Here is a 21904-nt window from a genome sequence, read left to right as displayed (position 1 = left end):
GAATAATTCGGGAAATTGATAATTAAATCAAAGACGTTTCATATATAATTAATCGACGTTGCTATATAATACATCAATGACCTTAATTTTTATCAAAGTGTGCTATTTTATATAAGAGAAAGAAAATTACTCGATTTAATTTAAAATTGAAAATTTTTATAATTCTTTTATATAAATAAGCACAAGCACAACTAATTTAGTGTAAAAATTAATACGGGTTGAGTAAAAAAATGAATGATTATTAAAACACAAATAATTATTAAATATTTGGCTGGTTAGTCATTCTAAGCTGAGAAAATAATGGTAATTTGTGTTAAATTTCGTATTATTTTTTTGTTCAATCACTATCAGTTCAATTATGGTATATAAGTGGAAACCAAAAACTTATAGTGTTTAATTATACTTTCCTAAATATATAAAATGTTATTGTTTGTGATGGAAAATTTATCGATTGTAGATGTTGCATTGAATACTTGCGTTTATAATTTACAAGGACGCTTTGAGACTTTTGACCTAAACAATTTTAAGTCAACATACTGGCTCATTGTAATTTTAATTGCTTCGTGAATTACTATTGAATATTATCAAAATGCCATGCCACCAACCAAAACTATGTGAAACAACAATTATATTATTACATCAGCTTTTACTAATTGTAAGTAAAAAAAAGCATAATGGTTTATAGATAAATATATAAGGACATCGATATATGAAATTAAAATAATATTTATCAATATATAAATAAAATTATAAAGCACCCTTTTCATACATAACTAAAAGTAAACTACATATTAGCATAGCTTAAGTAATACTTTATTACAAAAATGTAATACATTATTGTTGCCACAAAGTTGAGAAGAAATGTAAATAAGAGTAATTTTTATCAATCACTGTTACATGTTTTATTTGAGTAGTTTGTTACCACTTCTTTCAGTATCATGCAATTAAAATTAGCAAATTCGTTTCCAAATCCTTGTGTTTGTCTGGTAAAATGAAGAATATGGAGAAATAACTAAATTATTACAAAAACATATGTATTTTAGTTGGGTTTATTAAAGCCACAAGAAATATTTAAAAATATTTATGTATTTATTTATTTTCTTTTTTAAAAAAAAAAACAGCACAATTTTTTTTGCAAGATAGCATTTTTATTCAATTGTGTTATTAAAATATTGATCATGTATTAAACAAATTATTTTTATAATGATAGTGTTAACAAAATAACACTATCATTACCTATATATAACACTATCATTAAAATGACACTTCGTCATAAATGACTGCTTAGTTTATTTTTTTTAGTTACGACTCATGCCTTTAAGTTAAGCTAAATCGCAGTACTGCGACTCCCTCCCTTGCACTTACACTTGCACTTTATAAAAATATAAATAAAACATTTCTAATAAATAAAAATTTATTGAAACTAGTTAATGTTGAATTAAACATACATCTAATCATATTGAGTAAATGATAGCTAGCCCTATCTCCGAAATGAATTTGTTGGAGCAATTTGATTACTTTGCGAATGTGATAAAAAGGCCAAATGGCCTTTGGGGCATTTATTTGCATAGTGTCCCTTACTTCCACATTTATAGCAAGTAACTTCTTCTAATGGTTTTGGAGGACCTCTATTTATTAATTGGACATCATCATTAGAAGCAGATGTTTGTACATCACCGGCTGCATTAGATCTTTGGGGTTTAAAGTAACCTAAAGCACGGAACTTGGCTTCTTCTTGTCGAATTGCTGCTTCACGTTGCTGTAATGAGTAAATGAACCACTCTTAACAATGTAATCTTTATCAAATCTTTTTTGTTATGTCATTAGAATTTCATACTACCTCAGCAGGAATTTTTGCGCAATATGTAGCTTTATGTCCAAGTTCTCCACAGAAATGGCAAACAGGTGGCCTCTTCACATCTTTTGATGGTTCTGGCGGTGCAGGTAATTCAAATCTTGGATGCATATGTTTACAGTTCGGACCAGCTGGACACAATCCAGCTAAATAGTTTGTACATAATACTCTTCGTACATGTCTGTGTCGACAGTGAGGTCCATGCCTACAAAAACCTCTATCGTACCTACAAGAAGTAGTATAAAAGAGTTAAATACTTTGAATGTTAAATTACTTTTAATTATTTTACTTACCAGGGACAATCTTTAATTTTACTTTCAGGATCTATGTGAAGGAAAGGACATTCCTTATTGTGACAAGCGTTAAATCTAGAGTAGAAATAACACTCTGGCATTTTTGACATGTCATATTCATGAAGAAATTCACATTGATCCCCTTTCTTGCAGAGGCCTCGAAGCCAATGTTTACAAACAATTGTTCTATCGCCACGAATGTGTCGAAAAGGGCACGATGATCCTTTGTCACACTCAGGGCCTTGCTTAGCATTGTAAAATTGACAAACCGCTGCTGTGGATTCTTAGAAGAACAGAAATATTTATATATATTTAAAATTTAGACTTACAACTTTGAACTTACTGTCCATGCCAGGAAAAGGCAGTGGGAGGGCTCCATACTGAACATTTAATGCGGTTTCTATATCAAATTTCATATGTTCCACGTTTGCAATTAATATTTCCATATTTTTTATTAATTTATTTACTAAAATAAATCGTTGTATGGTGTATTTTGACAACAAACTTTGAGGTTAAGATACACAGCAGACATCTGAAGCATCAGAAACCTTACAGGCTAAAAAAACAATCATTTTTTTAACTTTAAATAAAAAATGAACATTTTCATAGTATGTAATAACATTTATTGATTAATGAAATATATGTACAAAAATTAAATAATTATTAAAACCCTAGACCCCTAATAATTAAAAATTTTAATGCGATTTTAAAGCAACAAATGTTCTGGAAATTATATTTTTGCTGTTGGTACAATTGATAAATTTCTCGCAATGTCCATAGAACTGTCATTTCATGTTTTTCAGTTTCATTTGTAATGCGGGATTTGTTTTTATTTCAAATCGTAACATCTCGAAACAAATTCTGATTCTCTCTGTCAACACAAATTGTAAGTAAAATATGAGACTAAAACTAAAGAAAATTAATTAAAGTAGGTGTTTCATAAGTAAGTTTGTAGCACCCCATTAGTTGTTATTACATATTATTGCGTCATTAAAAAATAGCATATTTATAGAAGCAAACCAAAATGTTATCAAGACTTTGTGCAAATACCAGGGTAGCCACATCGTTATTCCGTGTGGCAGCCCAAAATGTACCCCAGAGGCAACATGTTTTTCGGAACATGGCCAGATCTAGTCGAAGGACTGAAGCATTACGAGAGACAAAATCAGAAACACTACGAGAGCGCTTATCAGCACCAGCTGGTGATGGAGGTATCTAGCCTGTGATAAAGGAAATTAATTTAATTGTTTTGCTACTCAGTAACAAACTGAGTTAGACTGAGAATAGACATTTGACAATTTGTTTTTCATATAATTGAAGACGCTGTGATTATTTAATTTGATACTATATTATTTAGTTACTTTTGGAAATTATTCTTGAATATATTTGTATTGTAGCTTTCAGTATAGGCAAAGGTGCCGTAGCTGGAGGTGCGGCTCTCGGGTTAGGAGCCCTATGTTTTTATGGTATGGGTCTTTCTTCAGGAACTGGGGCTATAGACAAACATCAGTAAGAATCTGGATGAAATGTTTGAGCTTAATTAAATTTAATATTATTAATTTTTTCAGTTTGTGGCCAAAGTATGTAAAAGATCGTATTAAAACCACTTATTTATATTTTGGAGGCTCGATTGCTGTAACTGCTGCAAGTGCAGCCGCTGCTTTTAGATCGCCTATTATAATGAATTTAGTGGCCCGAAATGGATGGATGGTAAGAAACAGATATACTTTCTACACAGTCTTTACTTATTATAATATCAAATATGTATAACTTTATATTGAATATGTATTCATTTATTATTACATTTACTATTTATTTCTATTTATATATAAATAGGCTGTTTTGGGCACTATTGCGGCTATGATGGCAACTGGGACTTTAGCTCAAAGCTTACCATACCAACCTGGGTTTGGTGCTAAGCAATTAGCTTGGATGCTTCATGCTGGTGTAGTAGGTGCTGTAATAGCTCCTATTTGCCTTTTAGGTGGCCCTTTGTTAACTCGTGCTGCTTGGTAAGTTTAATTGTATAAAATTCTAAATAGTTTTAGTTTTACAATATTTATTTTATTTATATAAAAATTTTAGGTATACAGCAGGTGTTGTAGGTGGATTATCAACTGTTGCTGTATGTGCTCCATCTGAGAAATTTTTGTATATTGGAGGACCTCTTGCTATTGGATTAGGTGTAGTTTTAGCATCTTCAGTTGCTACAATGTTTCTACCACCAACAACTGCTCTTGGTGCAGGTAATTTAAATAAATAGATAATTATAATTCTCCATAATTTTTCTTTTTTAACGAATGAAAAATATTATAGGATTGTATTCGGTTTCATTGTATGGAGGTCTCCTTCTATTCAGTGCTTTCTTACTGTATGATACACAAAGAATAATTAAGAAAGCCGAAACTTGGCCACTTTATGCATCTCAACAATATGACCCTGTTAATGCGTGAGTTCATTATCATTACATTATGTTTTTTTAGATGAGAAACATATCATCTTTTTCAGCTCTTTAGAACTCTACATGGATACATTAAATGTTTTCATTCATATTGTTTCAATATTATTAAACTCTGAGTCGGGAGATAACAAGAAAAGATAAAATTTGAATTTTTTTGCAGAGCTTTATCTATTTACATGGATACAATTAACATCTTTATCAGAATTGTCACCATTTTGTCAGGAGGCGGTGGTAACAAACGCAAGTGAAGAAATGGATATAATAAAGTCTAGGACTAGAAAATCTGTCAATATTGTAGTTCTATCCCATCTTCATACATATTGTCTTCATAAAAAAGATATAATATAGTTTATTTCAGTATATACTGTAATATTCACTGTTAATAAAATAAATAACTTTTACTCTTATCTAGTTTGTATAAAATGTATACACTAGTAGAAGGTATATTTTGAGAACAGAAATTCTTTTTGCTTTTGGCATTATATGCAAAAATGTACTTTTGCTTAGAGAGTATATACATGTAACAGCATTATTCAACATAATGACCTACAATTAATTTGTGGTAATAAGTAATGCATCAACTATTTTATATTGTGTTCTTGTTTATTCTAAGATTATATAAAAATTGACCATTTAACACATGCATTTTTATTAAAATAAATTTAATTTACTCCACTTTTCATAGCAATTATATGTACACCTTGACCAAGTTTCTGCTGTTTTATTTTTATGAAATATTTAAAGATATACACGGGACCACAGATGCTTTGACTAATTGTAAGTTTTTTATGAAATTTTCAATATATCCACGGATTTGAATAGTTGAAATTAAACTATTTTTAAATAATACTGTTTAAATAAAACTATTTTTAAGCGAAAGTTTCGGTATAGAAGGCTGATATAGGTTCAAACACTTACGCAGTCAACGTGTTAAATATTTCAGACGAATTTAAAAAAGGCGCTATAATTTTTTAATGAACAGAGTTTCTCAAACTGAGAGAATAAATAATATTTTAATAAAATCAACAATAATTAATATATGACATTTGTTTTTATATAAAAATCATTGGTAAATCATTTTAATAATAAATGAAAAATATAATTACGTTCTGAAATAATAGTTCATTAATAATTTCTATATGTTTTGTAGAGTCATCGCCAGGTTTGTCGCACTGTGGTATAATGTCCAAATCTGTTGTCTGATTTTTTATTATTTTCGTCTAATATGAGTGGGTTTTGTATAAAAATAATAAGTGTTATTTAACATTAATAAATTAGTGAATCTTCATAAATATGTTTTATCATAAAAAATGTATTTAGCTCATGATTTGCTTATACATGTTATAAGCTAAAATTAATGACTTTCCAAATTTTTAAAAAGTTATCCTTTAAAATATGGTTTTATTAATATCTAAAGCGATTTCTTAATGATACTATCACAAAAGCACTTAATCTAAAAATTGAAAGTAAGGCATTGTATTTGTTTAGAAATGTTACCGTCTAGCTGTCATTTTTTAAGAGGTTACTTGCAGTTCTTGCATAAGAGTTCAATAAAAAGTCCAAATTTTTCTTATTAATCACTATTAATCCGATATGAATTTACCCAAAAGCTAATATATAAAAGTAAGTGATAGCTTTAAAATCATTAAAATGGACCTGCTACACGACGAGGACAGGAGAAAAAGGCTCCAAGCCTTGGAGGACAGGATTCTGGATTCAAGGAGTATTGCTAATGTTGACTCTTTACTGGACACAGTTACAGCGCTTGTGGCTGATTGTGACCATGATTCTGTTAAGCGGATGAAGAGCATCGAGGCTTATACAAACAGATGTAAATATAACACTTTTATTGGTATCACAATGAGTTGCACAAACTAATTGGTATAAAACTTTAGATTTTAATTTTATGCACCAATTCAATTAAAATCAATTTGATCCTTTGTATGCCGAGATATGATTTATTTTTCATATTGAAATAAATTTCATATGAAAACAAAAAGTATTGCATGCTCAATATTCAATATGCACAACTGATCAACCTAGAGACAGCTATTTTTATTTGTTTTGAAAAACATATTGATTTTACAGATGAAATCATAGCTTCTGAAATAGTTAATCTTCGAATGAAACCAGATGATTTTAATTTAATAAAAGTTATTGGTCGAGGAGCATTTGGTGAAGTACAGTTAGTGCGACACAAATCAACTGCACAAGTAAGAATTCAATATTGTTAATAAAATATTATCATATTACATCTGCAGTATAAATAAGTATAATAATTACATTGATTTTTTTTAGGTTTTTGCTATGAAACGCCTATCAAAATTTGAAATGATTAAGAGACCAGACTCTGCATTTTTTTGGGAAGAACGTCATATAATGGCTCATGCAAAATCAGAATGGATTGTACAATTACATTTTGCTTTTCAAGATCAAAAATATCTTTATATGGTCATGGATTATATGCCGGGGGGTGACTTGGTGAGTCTTATGTCCGATTATGAAATTCCAGAAAAATGGGCAATGTTCTATACAATGGAAGTGGTGCTAGCACTTGATACAATTCACTCCATGGGATTTGTACATCGTGATGTTAAACCTGATAATATGCTTCTAGACAAATATGGTCATTTAAAGTTAGCTGACTTTGGAACCTGTATGAAAATGGATACAGATGGTTTGGTACGTTCTAATAATGCTGTTGGAACGCCTGATTACATTTCTCCCGAAGTTTTGCAGTCCCAAGGTGGTGAAGGAGTTTACGGTCGTGAATGCGATTGGTGGTCTGTGGGAATTTTTTTGTATGAAATGTTATTTGGAGAAACACCTTTTTATGCAGACAGTTTGGTTGGAACTTACAGTAAAATTATGGATCACAGAAACTCATTAACTTTTCCTCCAGAAGTGGAAATAAGCCAATATGCCCGATCTTTGATACAAGGATTTTTAACAGACAGAACACAGCGTTTAGGCAGAAATGAAGTGGAAGAAATTAAACGACATCCATTTTTCATAAATGATCAATGGACTTTTGACAATTTAAGAGACTCTGCCCCACCTGTAGTGCCAGAGCTGAGTGGTGATGATGATACAAGGAACTTTGATGATATTGAACGTGATGAAACACCTGAAGAGAATTTTCCTATACCAAAAACTTTTGCTGGTAATCATCTGCCATTTGTTGGATTCACATATAATGGTGATTACCAATTATTAACAAATGGAGGTGTTAGAAATAGTGATATGGTTGATACAAAATTAAACAACATTTGTGTTTCAAGTAAGGACGATGTGTTAAATTTACAAAATTTATTAGAACAAGAGAAAGGTAACAGTGAAAATTTGAAAACAAAACTCCAATTATTAAGTAATAAATTAGATGAACTAGGTCAGAGAGAATGTGAATTAAGGAATCAGGCTGGAGATTATGAGAAAGAATTGACTAAATTCAAATTATCGTGCAAAGAATTACAACGTAAGGCAGAATTTGAGAATGAATTACGGCGTAAAACTGAGTCCTTACTAGTTGAAACAAAGAAAAGACTAGACGAAGAGCAGAATAAAAGAACTAGAGAAATGAATAATAATCAACAGCACAATGACAAAATAAATATGTTAGAAAAACAAATTAATGATTTACAAGAAAAATTGAAAGGTGAATTAGAGCACAATCAGAAATTAAAGAAGCAAGCTGTTGAGCTTAGAGTTGCTCAGTCTGCTACTGAACAACTGAATAATGAATTACAGGAAACTATGCAGGGTTTACAAACACAAAGAGATGCTTTACAACAAGAAGTAGCATCTCTCCAAGGCAAACTTTCTCAAGAGAGGAGCTCTAGATCACAGGCTTCTGATATGCAGATAGAACTAGAAGCAAAATTGCAGGTAAATATTATCAAGTTATTTTATTTTTAAGCAATTTTTTTTCAATACCCACTATTTCAGGCTCTCCATATTGAACTGGAGCATGTCAGAAATTGTGAAGACAAAGTTACCCAAGACAACAGACAACTATTGGAAAGGATATCAACATTGGAGAAAGAATGTGCTTCTCTAGAATTAGAATTGAAAGCAACACAAAACAAATATGAGCAAGAGGTCAAAGCACATCGCGAAACTGAAAAATCAAGACTGGTCAGTAAAGAAGAAGCAAATATGGAGGAAGTTAAAGGTTTGCAAATAACGTTATTTATTAAATTAGTTACATTGTTATTAAAATTAGTTGCAAAGTTTTACTAATATATAATAAAAATATTTTTTTTCAAATGCTTATCAGGACGATTAGAAAAAATTTTCAAAGGTATATTATTATATTTTTATATCAAGTAAAGAACATATATGAATTATTATGCGCACTGAATGAATTAATGCACCAAATTTGACTGTCTTTTTACAAATATTCTAAATTAGTAAATTTTTCTCTATAAATTTTGAAATTCTTACTCCTACTATAATAGGATTCACCATTATTGTCTGTATATTATTTTGAAATTTGATATTATTCTTTTTTTCATAATAGCACTCCAAATAAAATTAAATGAAGAGAAATCTGCTCGACAGAAATCTGATCAGAATTCTCAAGAAAAGGAACGACAAATTTCTATGTTATCTGTGGATTATCGTCAAATCCAACAGCGTTTGCAAAAGCTAGAAGGAGAATATAGGCAAGAGAGTGAAAAAGTTAAAGCTCTCCACAGTCAGATTGAGCAAGAGCAACTAAAAAAATCACAATTACAAAGCGAATTGGGTGTTCAAAGGTCTCAGACTGCACATTTAACAGCCAGGGAAGCTCAGCTAGTTGGAGAAGTTGCTCATCTTAGAGATGCTAAAAGAAATGTTGAAGAAGAGTTACACAAGTTAAAAACTGCTCGATCAGTGGATAATGCTCAGGTGAAATGTATATTCAATATTCAAATCAATTAAATTTTTTTGATTATTAATTGAACATTATATTTTAAAAAAATAAACGATTTTGTTTTTAAGTTGGCGAATATATTATGAGAATAATATCATAAATGCTTTATCATTATTCTACTAGCCCACTTTGATATGGTTATCTAATTGTGACACAATATGCACCTTGATTTGTTATCTGTATTAGTCATAATGCAGATTGATGCTAAAACAGAAATATTATCTAAAAGATATACAAAATATTTGATATGTAAATAATTTTATGTAGATGAAAGAGCTTCAAGAACAAGTTGAAGCCGAGCAAGTTTTCTCTACTCTTTATAAAACACATTCTAATGAACTTAAGGAAGAACTTGAGGAAAAATCTCGTCATATTCAAGAAATGGAAGAAGAAAGAGAAAGTTTGGTTCATCAGCTACAAATTGCATTAGCTAGAGCTGATTCCGAGGCATTGGCGAGGTAAAATTGCATTTGAAGTTAACAGGCTAGATAAGACATATATAAATATATATACATATACACACATCTATATATATATATATATATATATATATATATATATATATATATGAATATAATAATAATAATAATTATTATAATAATTATGTTAATTATCTATTGGCACAGATCAATAGCTGATGAAAGTATAGCTGATTTAGAAAAGGAAAAGACTATGAAGGAATTAGAACTAAAAGAATTATTAAACAAAAATCGTACTGAACTTTCCCAGAAAGACATTTCAATAAGTGCATTGCGTGAACGAGAAAATGAACAGAAGAAACTTTTAGAACAAATCTCAAAAGAAAAAGAAGAAATTACAAGGCAACTCAAGAGTGCTCAGGAGGAACTTAGTAAGATTACTAGTAACACAGTTGATATTGAACGGTTGACTAGCAAGCTGAAAACTGAAAGCTTGCTGAAGCAGCAAGCTGTCAATAAATTGGCTGAAATTATGAATCGTAAAGATATTAATACCACAGGTAATATTATTATTTATAAATGGTAACATGTGTAATTTTGTGTTAAATTTGTTTATTCAAGCACAAACTTATATAAAAACAAGATAAAAATTGTTAAAACCATTCTATTTTCAATTATGAATATATTAAATATATATAAAATTTCTTAATTATGTATCCTATATCTTAAGGTAAAGTTAAGAGCAAAGTATCATCGGCCGATTTGCGTCGCAAAGAAAAGGATTGCCGCAAACTCCAACAAGAATTAACCCAAGAACGAGAAAAATATAGTCAATTAGCTACCAAATTCCAAAAAGATTTACAAGAACTACAAGCACAGTTAGTCGAAGAGAATCAGGCTAGAGTTAGAGTTCAAATGGAAGTAGACGCCAAAGACTCTGAAATAGAACAATTGCAGCTGAAAATTAATACATTGAGCAGTGAGACTGCTTCTTTATCATCAGCTGATAACGATAATGAAGATTTTAACGCACAAGAAAGTATTTTGGAAGGAAGTTTGTCAGTTCCAAATAAACAAAATATTAGAAGGCATGGCTGGAAAAAGCAATATGTTGTTGTGTCTTCGAAGAAAATTATATTTTACAATTCAGAACACGACAAGCAGAATTCTGATCCAATAATGATACTAGATTTAAGGTATGTTATGTTTGTCTGATACATATTGAGTGCTATTTCTATTTACTTTGTAATATATCTTTTTTTATTACAGCAAAGTCTTCCATGTGCGTTCTGTAACTCAAGGAGATGTAATCCGTGCTGATGCAAAAGAAATTCCACGCATCTTTCAACTTCTTTATGCTGGTGAAGGTGAAGCTCGTAAACCAGATGGCACAGGAGGCGGAGATCATCAGTCAGTGATGGACGTTTCGATACTGGACGATCACCACCATCATAGTAGCAAACCGGGAACAGTGAACCTAAAAGGGCACGAGTTTTTACAAATCAGTTTCCATATGCCGACAACTTGCGAAGTTTGTCCGAAACCACTGTGGCACATGTTTAGGCCACCTCCAGCTCTTGAATGCAAACGTAATAATATAATAGAGTAGTGTAATATAATAAAATTTTGTTTAATAATGTAATGTAATGATGTTCATTTAGGATGTAGAATAAAGATACATAAGGAACATTTAGAAAAGAAGGAAGACACTGTAGCTCCTTGCAAATTACATTATGATCCAAATCATGCCAGAGATTTATTAATATTAGCTCCTACTCCGGATGATCAAAAGCGATGGGTCGGGAGATTATCAAAGAAAATTGAAAAATGTGGTTATAAAGCCAATTCTACTATAATGGATGGCTCTAAAATTTCACCTAGGTAAGTTTTATACATTCAATATACTACCATAATTAATAGAACAACAGCAATTGATGTTAAAACACAGTCAAAGTTGTTTTGGTACTGCTTAAACTTTAATTAAAGTAGAAACTCGATTAGTTTTTGATAGGCATTCGAATAATCTAAAATCTGGATAATAGAATTTATGAAGAAAAATGTTGTGTTTATTAAAAATAACAAATATGTACTTGTTTATTAAGAAATTATGTCTTACTTATGTATGTACATACATATTTTCTTAGATTAAATAACATACATAATACTAAACTGCAGCAGTAATCGTGAAATAACATATTTAGGTACATATGTACTAATAATTTGTTTACAATATGTTTTTGGTAATCATGAAATAATTAGGTAATAAGTTTAATTTGATTTAAATTATTTGGAAATTGATTGCTGGAATAAGTTCAACTTGTAGGAATGTACATACATATAAATTGGTCGCGGGTGGTAGATAGAGGGCCGGATAAACGAGTTTCTCAATCATATGTTTTGATCAATCATATTATAGTGTACTTAATTTACAGCATTCTAAAGCATGAGTAATAATACTTACCTTTATAGTCACTGAACTTTGTTAATTTACTTTAGAAAACATAAAAAGAATTAATTTTTTAGAACCTTCTTCGATCTCTTATAATAATGCTGATTTCTAATATTTTAATATATGTATATTGTTATTTTATGATTTCAATTAGCGTTTTTAATCAGTTTTTATGATAAAATTTTATGTAGCTTTTGAGGATAATTTAAATTATTTGAATCATTCTAGTTTCCTTGAGCATAGCCATTATTTATTAATATTTTCTATTACATTATAATACTTATTATATTTTATTGCAGTTTTTTCTGGTCTATTTATCATGATTTGTTTTTTTTTTATGTTTACCATATTTAAGCAATTTACTTGCTCTTGTTCAATTTTAAGTTATATTTTGTATTTGTTACAGAGATAGTAAATCAGTATCATTGAAATTTTTTGCTTTTCGCAATTCAAAATAGTTGTACAGAAGATATAAATTAATCATTAATGAAAAATTTATATGATTTCTTCTATTCATATTGATAGTGGTAAATAATTCAAAGAATTTTTTTAATTGTTTGATTTTTTTGCAAGAAACAGAATACAATTGAACTAAACAAAAATAATAATTATATGCTATTCTTACAGTATTTATGTTGAACATTTTATATTCATAAAATTGTCCGATTATTTCTTCTGGCTGAAATAATAGTATTTGTTTCCTTTGAGTGTATTTGGTCATACTGTACTTGTACAACAATAGTTTTTGCATTTTATCTTTTTATAATTTCATATAGTAATTTTTAATAATTACTTGATTTTTAATTACTTTAATCATTTCCACTCGCGCATTCCGAGATTTGTATGTATTTTGTCGTCGGAGCGGCGGCATCCGAATGGAAAGGGTTAACCTTGGCTTGGGATTGATTATTCATAATTTACTTTGCTTTGTGATTAATATATTTAATTAACTTTTGCCTTCTTCAGATATTGTGATTATACTTGTGAAAGTGAGTTAATAGATAATATAAATTTTCTTTAATTTAAATTTACATATAAACATTAAATTTTTATATATTTCAGAGAATCGACACGATCATCGCTTAAACCATACATGAATCTAGCTCAAAAATCAGCAACTTTGCCTGCTAATTCATCACTGAATAACAAATGACATAAGCTGATCATTAAATGATTTTGATTGAAAATCTAGAGTTAACATCATACTGAGAGAATATTAAGACTAAATGATTGTTTACATATTTGTACATTTTGGTATGTGGGATCACTTTTTAAAAATTTTCAAGAGGTAAGATATCTGAATCTCTTTTTGGCGAATATTACTGATAAATATTTGGCCCATAATGCAAAATGCATCAATATGTAATATTAAATATCTGCAGATGAAAAGTGGCCTATTATGCTAAAAACATTGGCATATTGCGAGGTAAATACTTAACCTCATAATATTTACATTGTCTTCAATATTTCATTTTATATTTAAATATAAAATTACATGAACTATTTTGTAAAATGTAGATTTTATGAAAAATCTGTGATGAATTGAATCAAATTGCAACATGATGTATTAGAAGAGATGTATTGTATTGCACATGCATATATGAAACCCACAATCTTTTTTTTTATACTTGTTTAAAATATAACATGAAATTCTAACTGATGATATTCTTGATTGTTTGATGAATTGAAATTAATTGAACTATTACTCTTTATGCATGACAATCAACTAATTACACAATTCTTTCAAAATATTCAATATGCCCCACATGGAAGCATTGTGTATTAACACATGTTATAACTACTTGGTGATATGTTCACATAAGCATATAAGCTGATTGCTTCCATAAAAGCATGTCATAATCGTTATTTTAAAATATAATAATAATAATGACAAATATATAATCATTGTAACAACTTGAACTGACGTTTCTCATTTTTAAATTATACTTTTTCTTCCAATTGAATCATGATGTTTGAAGTGCCTTTGTTAAAGCTTAGTATTAGGCCAATATTTTATGTTATACATTGTATGCCATTTTTATTTAAAACTTATCATTGTTCTAAGTTTGGATATTTAAATGAATCAAATAGGTTCGATTGTCAAGTAAATTTTAGAAGTTTAATTTGTAAATATGCTTTTGCTATATTATATCGCTATATTATGCTTGTAATATTATGTTGACATTGAATTGCATGATCCAAGTAAATTGAAAATTATAATATCATAAATGTATGACGCATATTAACATATATTGATTTTTAAAGTTCTGTGAATAATAATTTACGTTTATAAAATATATTTTTATGTTAATTTTTTGTTTTCCCTTCAAATTCGATTTTAAAATATGGCATGAATTAAAAAAACATTAACATAAAATGTCTAAACAAATTATTTGTAATGTTTTCAGACAATTGATACAAAATATACCAGTTAAAAAAACTTTATCGATAAAACATTAGAATACAAACAAATATTTTAAGTTCATTGCATTGAAAATTTAAAATGGTATTCTCAATGTTTATTGATATAAGTGATATGTAAATATGTGAATATTATTTATAATAAATTGTACTTTACCATGATGTACTTTAAATTACGTATTTAATCAATATGTAATATGATAAAATTATTTTTTAATCATACATTTGTATAGAAAGCTAACACACGTGAGTTTATCCCCTGCCTCCTGTCTGAATGTTTTGCATGTGGTACCAATTTTTATAAACCTATACTATTCTTAGCTAGTTGATAAATAAATTATGCAGTCTTTGTTTATCATAAGCATGGCTATGTAAGACTATTTTGTACGTAACAATGTTTTATAAATTTTTATTTAAAAAGATCAATATGCTGAACAGCATATATGTGTTCTTCATATATAAAATTATTTTATAAAGTTAAGGCATCATAATTGCTTTAGAATATTTTTATTTGAAATCAGCATAATAATTTTTATGATTATTTTGCTTACATTCCTTTTTATTGTTCTTCTTCCATAATAATTATGCCAATTGTAAAATATTACTTAAATTAATGTAATTTATTTTTGTTACAAAAATTTTGAATACATATTGAGATGAAACTATAAAAATGCATTTTTATTTAATATTTCTTGTCTGCTTATAAATTTTACACACTTTTAACTTATAGATTATATTGTAATCTGATTGTTAAAAATAGTGAAAAAATAATGTTTAAGCATTAAATTTTTTTTAATTTTAAATTCGTAATGCATATATAAATTTGTATATATATTTATATAGATATATATATATATATATATATATATATATATATATAAATATATGTATATAGATATATAGATATATGTATATGCATTAAGTTTTTCTTAATTTTGAATTCAAATAAAAATAAAATTGAAACCGTATGGAGAAATGTATTGGAAGGTGCTTCCAGAACTTTTCCTTTAATTATTCGATATCATTTGAAAAGCAACATCTATATATTTTGAAATATTCTCTTCCAAGTGCATTATTATTATTTTGCATGCATATATATGCTGAAAATGTTGTTTATATTATTATATTTGAGTCAATATAATTTTTTAATAAGGTACACTTTTTGTTTATTCAACAACAACTGTTATGTGAATAAAAGATTTTAAATTAATATGGCAAGCATATGTAGAAGATTATGCTTATTTATCTATGATTATGTTCTTATTTAATTTGTTATGGGGAAAACATGTTGATTCAGTTTTGCTATTTGTGCATTCTATGCATGTTTTCAATCATAAAAGAGAAAGTTTGCACTTCTCATCGAAAAAAGTCGAGCATCAATATAGATATGAAGAGATGTTATTTTATTTAAATTATAACGGTTTTATTGTCGTTAAAATTAAAGATTCAAACAAATCTCGACCGAATGAACTCGCACGCTCTGTAGTCGCATATCTACAAGTTCTTTTTGCACATCTATGGTTTATGCCTGCTGTGAGATGTCATCATGGCATAAATTCATTTTCTCATCGGAATTGGTCAAAGCAACATCGTGGAATACAGAGGGCCCCTTACCAATTGCTGTCTGGAAGATATTTTGGTATGTTGTACTTGTGCTAAACACATTTCGCTTTACAGATTCAATCGGATTTCGTTTCGTGTTCGACAGTATTGAGTCGTACGTCAAACATGTGCTACAATTTATTTAGTTTGCTCAAGTTGTATTAGTGCTATAGATGCACACAGGATATATTCCATTTTATAATGTCTACTGTTAAATAAAACTATTTTGTTGACTAACCAAGAACCTTGTGCAATATATTCGAAAAGTGATTGTGATTTGCGAATATTTTGGACTCGGTTGTAAGATTTTCGGGAATAATAATTTTTTTTTATTTACTATTGTTTATCAAATACTATTTTTCAAAGTTTTTGCTTTAATAGGAAAACACGAAATGAAAGTAAATCTGAATTGCTACTTTATGAACATTTTTATCGAGAGACTTAATCAGTGTGTGAGTTGTATATATAGTTCAAGTGTTATTTAAATCATTACTATGTGTTAAATCACTTCAATTTATAGATTACAAGAATTGTGTATATTGGGCCACAATCATTGTTATCATGAATTTTAAAGAACAGATTTGTGCTCATACACTATTTTATTCATTTACTAGAAGGAAATGACACAGAATAGTTCTTTCAATTTGAAAATGAAGATGCAGATAAAGACTATTCTGTGCTTCTCTGGAGCAACTGCATTGTTCACGAAAACAACTTTGGTGACGTATCAATATCATTTCATAATATATCTAATGAGATGTTCATCAGTATTTAATACTAACTTCTGTATTTTACAGGTGCAGGTACGTTTGAATTTGTGGCATTTTGTGCAGAGTCTTCCAGTTTACATGTCACTGTAATGCACTAATTGTGGTTTTATTAGAATTGCATTTGGTCGTACCGAATGTATTTATTGAACAGTGAATTTACCCAAGATATTGATTAACACTTTCAGTTTTTGCTTCATCTTGTACAAATTTGCATTGGCTTTCATGATTCAAAATAACCATTTGCATGATTTGCATCCATCTAATAATACTAACAAATACTAACAAACACTAATCTATTCAACTACTAAAATAATGCGGTTATTTGAATCTTAAGTTTATGCAATGTGATTTTGAAGTATTACATTACATTTTAATTTTCACCTTTGCAATTCATGTTCATGCATTTCATATAAGAGCAAGTGCAATTATGAAACCACTAGTAAATTTCTACATTATATTTCTGGGCATCAAGAAGAAATAATATGAAAACCACAACATATCATATCAAGCAGATTGAGTATCGACTGAAAATTCAGTTTACATTTATTTTATTTTATTGATCAATGATACTTTATTAATTATTTACTAGATCTACCTATTCGTAATCTTATGATTTGTTTTTAGGCAAATTTAATCGGCCACTGTGATTATTACACCATGGTAAACTGGAATGATACAACGATTAGAATATTTGGAAAGCATTCAAAGTATGAATAAATTAGAGATTTAGCAAACATTGACATTTTTATGACCACAGATTCTTTTTAAAGACTTATGAATAAATGCGAGGACTAAGAAGTAAGTTCAAGTAAGTGTCTAATAATCAATATTTAGCTTATCATTATTTTTATATAGTTTTAATTTTTTATTTTATTTTATTTTATTTATCAAATCTTTTTCATTGAAGATTGAAAAGAGGGATTGTTTGGTAACGCATAAACACTTCTATGAAATCTCTATACTACATCAGCGTTTACATTTCTAATGTTTTTTTTTATTCCAGATGCTAGTTCAACTGCCATTTCAAAAATGCAAGAAAATTCATTCCGACTGCTTTACTGGGAATCTCTCTAGGAACATTTTATGAGGTGTGTGTTCATCCATAACCAATATAAATGTAAACATTGCTAAAATATTTTTTCTTTTCTCAGGTCCACTTCAACTACCACTGCACTGCACACTTACTCACTTCACCAGGAATTGCTCAGAAAATATTTTATGAAGTACGTTTTTATCCATAATCAGTATAAATGTGAACAATAGATAACATGTTTTTTTTCCAGGTCCTTTCAACTACCACTGCTCTGCACACTGACTCACTTCACCAGGAATCGCTCTGGAAATATTTTATGAAGTACGTTTCATCCATAATCAGTAAAAATGTAAACAATAAATATGTTAATATTTTTCAGGTCCTTACAACTGCTGCTGCTCTGCAATCACACTACTTCACCAGGAATCTTTCCAGAAACATTTTTACCAGGTATGTGTTTATCCATACCAGCATAAATGCAAACATTCCTAAAATGATTCTTTTTTTTTTTCAGGTTCATTCAACTACTGCTGCTCTGCACACTGATTCTTTCGCCAGGGATCGCCCTGAAAATATTTTATGAAGTACGTTTTTATCCATAATCAATATAAATGTGAACATTAATATCATGTTTATTTTTTTTCCAGGTCCTTTCAACTACCACTGTTCTGCACACTGACTCCTTCACCAGGAATTTTTCCAGAAATATTTTACCAGGTATGTGTTTATCCATACCAGTATAAATGCAAACATTTTAGAAATGTTTCTTTTTTTTTTGCAGATCTTCTCAATCCAACTATTACTGCCCTGAAGCTCTAACATCAATGAGTTTAAAATACTCATTCAAATGAATGACTCGCAAGTGGTTTTTTTTATTAACTTCCTATGATTATGCATGATTAACTTAACTCTTATTAACTCAATAACATGACTAACCTCACTAACTTAATCAGTTATTATAAATACCACTTGTTGAGTTTTACTATGAAGGTTTTACTGAGTTTGCTTGGAAGACGGGCTGAACGATTAATCATGTAATTTATATATTATAGTATATTTTATGAGGCTTGTTACTAATTCATTATTTTTTTTTATAGGGCAAACGACAACTTGAAGCCAAGTGGTCTTCAACTCTCAAATTTCTCATTAGTGAGAACAATCATTTGATCTACTAATTATGCTGTCCGTCCATCCGTCTTTGCACCAAAGAAGATGCCTACTGTGATATATTGAGTAATTAAGTGCATAAATGTTAATGAAATAATGAATAAATTTATTGTATTTAATTTAGTTTGTTGTTTTAATTTAATTATGAGCCATTTTATGGCCAAATTACATTATGCTGTAACGTAAATTACACAGATATTTAAACATATCTGAATTTTAAAAAAATCTTGTGTTATTAATGATTCTTATTGGGTGTACTTTTTAATGTAGACAATTGTGTAAAACAGTTTGTTTACTGCTTGGGTGTCTTGAAATCTTAGGCAATTTTCATATACCTTTGCTTTGTATTGGTCGAAGTCTGCGTCATTGCTTTGACTTGTAGAACTATACACTTGGCTCTCTTAATAACATTGAATTGACTGAAAAATGTAGTTTTTTTTGACATGTTTAAATTGACTGTAAAGCGTAAACTATTCACTTAGCATTTTTGCAATCCCTTGTGTTGGAGTGCCTTAAACATTTAATGTGTATATATAATATTCGTTATATGTTTTCTATTACCCCTTCAAATGATGTACTTTTCTTAACTGTAAATATAACTTAATTTTATATCATACTGTGTTAATACTATTATATATACTAAAATATATAATTATGCTATTACATAAATGATAATGTAATTGATTCATTTTCATTCTTGTAATTGCAATAATAAATAAATATAATTGTATTATTAAATACTGTGATATATTGATTGGAAGTTTTGAATAAAACTAACTAAACTTTACTTGGAGTGTTTCATTTCACACCATTTCAGTGATATGTATATATATTAGAAACACACCGTACGGGTACAGGTATTATAAACATAAGCATATTTGCTTATGTTTATATAAACTTTAATATACTCATTAATTCATTCTTCGACGAGGATGATCAATAAAGTTAATGTAGTTATAACTTTGGCCTACTGTTATTCATAATATACTACTATAATCTATACTATTATTCAAAGTGTTAACTAGTTCATTTTAATTAATATACTTCAAATATTGGTCAGTTTTACTTAACTTTGGACTTGTACAATAAAAATTAAGTTTACAACTATGTTCTTTTCCTTAACTTTGGACTTGTGCAATGAAATTGAAGTTTTCAACTATGTTCTTCTTGCACAATGACATCCTCATTACTATTAAATATACTTTTACGTTCAATTAACGTAATTTTTACATCAATTACATTAATATTCCCACCATCTTACTATAGCTATTATCTCTTTCCTTACTTTATACTACCTTACCTAATGCTTATCTACGTTGAGAACTGACACTTTTACTTTGCTTACCTTACCATGTCTCGAACCTGCTTTCCCGACCTCTCCAGTGACTCCCACCTCCTAACGCGCGACGCCACGACGATCACATTATTAAATCCTTACAAAGTAGGTGATATTGTATATTTTCAACGAAAAAAAACTAACAGGTCATATGGCCAAAAAAAAGTTGGGTTGGTAAGGCCTGTGTTGGCGTAATTGGTAGAGTGATGGTTTCGTACCAAAAAGGTACCGAGTTCGAATCATACCTCAGGACAAAAAAGAGTATTGTTCGCGTTGTGGTATTTATTTAGTGTTACACAAAATTAATATTTAGATATAACAAACTAACAAGTCATGAGGTCGAAAGAAAGCAGAATCGATGTGGCCTGTGCTGGCGTAATTGGTAGAGCGACGGATTCGTACCCAAAGACTGCCGAGTTCGAACCATACCTCGGGACAAAAAATGGAAAGCGTGGAATTTATTATTTATTGTAAGATAGCACAAAGTTAAAATTTGGATTTAATAAACTAACAGGTCATGAGGCCGAAAAAAAGCAGAATCGATGTGGCCTGTGTTGGCGTATTGCTAGCGTGCTAGCTTCATGTCAATAGGGTACCGAGTTCGATTCATACCTCCGGACACAAAACGCAAAATAGCGTGACTGTTGACGCTGTGGAACGAGGTATGCACGGAATCACATCCGTTCGAATTTGAGACCCCAGGCAGGTATGCTCCCCTCGATCTTGATTGAGAGGAGAGATACGCGCGAGAATCCCGCAACATCCCCTAATGAACCCCGCAGCAGCCCCGAAAAGGGGCGAGGGGGATTATAGGGGGGTGTGGGGTTCACGAACCCGCGACCCTGTGGTCCAACCCTCCCGAAAAAGGGAAAGGGGGGACTATAGGGGGGTGAGGGTTCCGCGCGACGACCACCACTGGGTCGCGCCGGTTGAAAAGCCGGGTGGATCACAGGGTGGGTCGGTGAGCGAGTCCCCGGAGCACCCTCGAGTGCGATGATGGGGATGTGGGGTGAGGAAAATGCAGTTGCGAGGGAAAAAGGGGTGGAAAGATATGAGGAGGGAGAGATATAGGGGTGGTGGGAGAGATAGGAGGGGTGAGATAAGGGGGGAGAGAGATAGGGGGAGAGAGATAAGGGGGGGGGGAAGAGATAGGGGGAGAGAGGTAAGGGGAGGGGGAGAGAGA

General features: G+C 29.8%; 3 protein-coding genes across 7 annotated transcripts; 2 read left to right on the top strand and 1 right to left on the bottom strand.

The window, feature by feature from the left end:
• Nucleotides 1–1400: 1400 nt before the first annotated feature.
• LOC113372559 (cleavage and polyadenylation specificity factor subunit 4) lies at nt 1401–2814 on the bottom strand. The gene is made up of 4 exons (XM_026612906.1): nt 2492–2814; nt 2149–2431; nt 1841–2081; nt 1401–1759 (listed from the first exon to the last, which is right to left on the bottom strand). Exons 1-4 carry the CDS (start codon nt 2592–2594, stop codon nt 1481–1483), a joined length of 906 nt encoding a protein of 301 aa, XP_026468691.1. The 5' UTR covers nt 2595–2814; the 3' UTR covers nt 1401–1480.
• A 91-nt stretch (nt 2815–2905) lies between these two features.
• LOC113372555 (growth hormone-inducible transmembrane protein-like) lies at nt 2906–4925 on the top strand. 5 transcript variants are annotated; one of them, XM_026612898.1, is made up of 8 exons: nt 2906–3034; nt 3161–3359; nt 3546–3657; nt 3717–3858; nt 3985–4160; nt 4234–4394; nt 4465–4597; nt 4657–4771. In XM_026612898.1, exons 2-8 carry the CDS (start codon nt 3173–3175, stop codon nt 4748–4750), a joined length of 1005 nt encoding a protein of 334 aa, XP_026468683.1. In that variant the 5' UTR covers nt 2906–3034; nt 3161–3172; the 3' UTR covers nt 4751–4771. The 5 variants fall into 5 exon arrangements, with proteins under 5 accessions (XP_026468683.1, XP_026468685.1, XP_026468686.1 ...); XM_026612900.1 differs by having other exon boundaries at nt 2925–3034; nt 3150–3359; XM_026612901.1 differs by having other exon boundaries at nt 2939–3091; nt 4770–4925.
• A 1159-nt stretch (nt 4926–6084) lies between these two features.
• Nucleotides 6085–13998, top strand: LOC113372546 (rho-associated protein kinase 1). Its single transcript, XM_026612888.1, has 11 exons — nt 6085–6440; nt 6698–6822; nt 6908–8494; nt 8555–8780; nt 9129–9499; nt 9792–9982; nt 10151–10503; nt 10674–11139; nt 11213–11532; nt 11605–11824; nt 13455–13998. The coding sequence occupies exons 1-11, from the start codon at nt 6260–6262 to the stop codon at nt 13543–13545; spliced, it is 4131 nt and encodes a 1376-aa protein (XP_026468673.1). The 5' UTR covers nt 6085–6259; the 3' UTR covers nt 13546–13998.
• The last annotated feature ends 7906 nt before the right edge of the window (nt 13999–21904 follow it).

The sequence above is a fragment of the Ctenocephalides felis genome, unplaced genomic scaffold (genome assembly GCF_003426905.1).
Source record: "Ctenocephalides felis isolate EL2017-DRISC unplaced genomic scaffold, ASM342690v1 CF-g0.4_SCAFFOLD_01604, whole genome shotgun sequence".
Lineage (NCBI taxonomy): Eukaryota > Metazoa > Arthropoda > Insecta > Siphonaptera > Pulicidae > Ctenocephalides > Ctenocephalides felis.
The sequence above is the reverse complement of the archived record's forward strand: the minus strand, read 5'-3'. Positions and strand labels throughout refer to the sequence as shown.

What these genes read in the sequence shown, in the direction of transcription:
- LOC113372546 (XM_026612888.1), top strand. Translation starts at nt 6,260, where the DNA reads ATGGACCTGCTACACGACGAGGACAGGAGAAAAAGGCTCCAAGCCTTG. An exon ending in AAATATGGAGGAAGTTAAAG is followed by an intron (nt 8,781 to 9,128) that starts GTTTGCAAATAA and finishes TTTTCATAATAG; the next exon opens with CACTCCAAATAAAATTAAAT. An exon ending in GATCAGTGGATAATGCTCAG is followed by an intron (nt 9,500 to 9,791) that starts GTGAAATGTATA and finishes AATTTTATGTAG; the next exon opens with ATGAAAGAGCTTCAAGAACA.
- LOC113372559 (XM_026612906.1), bottom strand. Translation starts at nt 2,594, where the DNA reads ATGGAAATATTAATTGCAAACGTGGAACATATGAAATTTGATATAGAA. An exon ending in GCCTTTTCCTGGCATGGACA is followed by an intron (nt 2,432 to 2,491) that starts GTAAGTTCAAAG and finishes TGTTCTTCTAAG; the next exon opens with AATCCACAGCAGCGGTTTGT. An exon ending in GCGCAAAAATTCCTGCTGAG is followed by an intron (nt 1,760 to 1,840) that starts GTAGTATGAAAT and finishes TACTCATTACAG; the next exon opens with CAACGTGAAGCAGCAATTCG.
- LOC113372555 (XM_026612898.1), top strand. Translation starts at nt 3,173, where the DNA reads ATGTTATCAAGACTTTGTGCAAATACCAGGGTAGCCACATCGTTATTC. An exon ending in GGGGCTATAGACAAACATCA is followed by an intron (nt 3,658 to 3,716) that starts GTAAGAATCTGG and finishes TAATTTTTTCAG; the next exon opens with TTTGTGGCCAAAGTATGTAA. An exon ending in AACAACTGCTCTTGGTGCAG is followed by an intron (nt 4,395 to 4,464) that starts GTAATTTAAATA and finishes AAAATATTATAG; the next exon opens with GATTGTATTCGGTTTCATTG.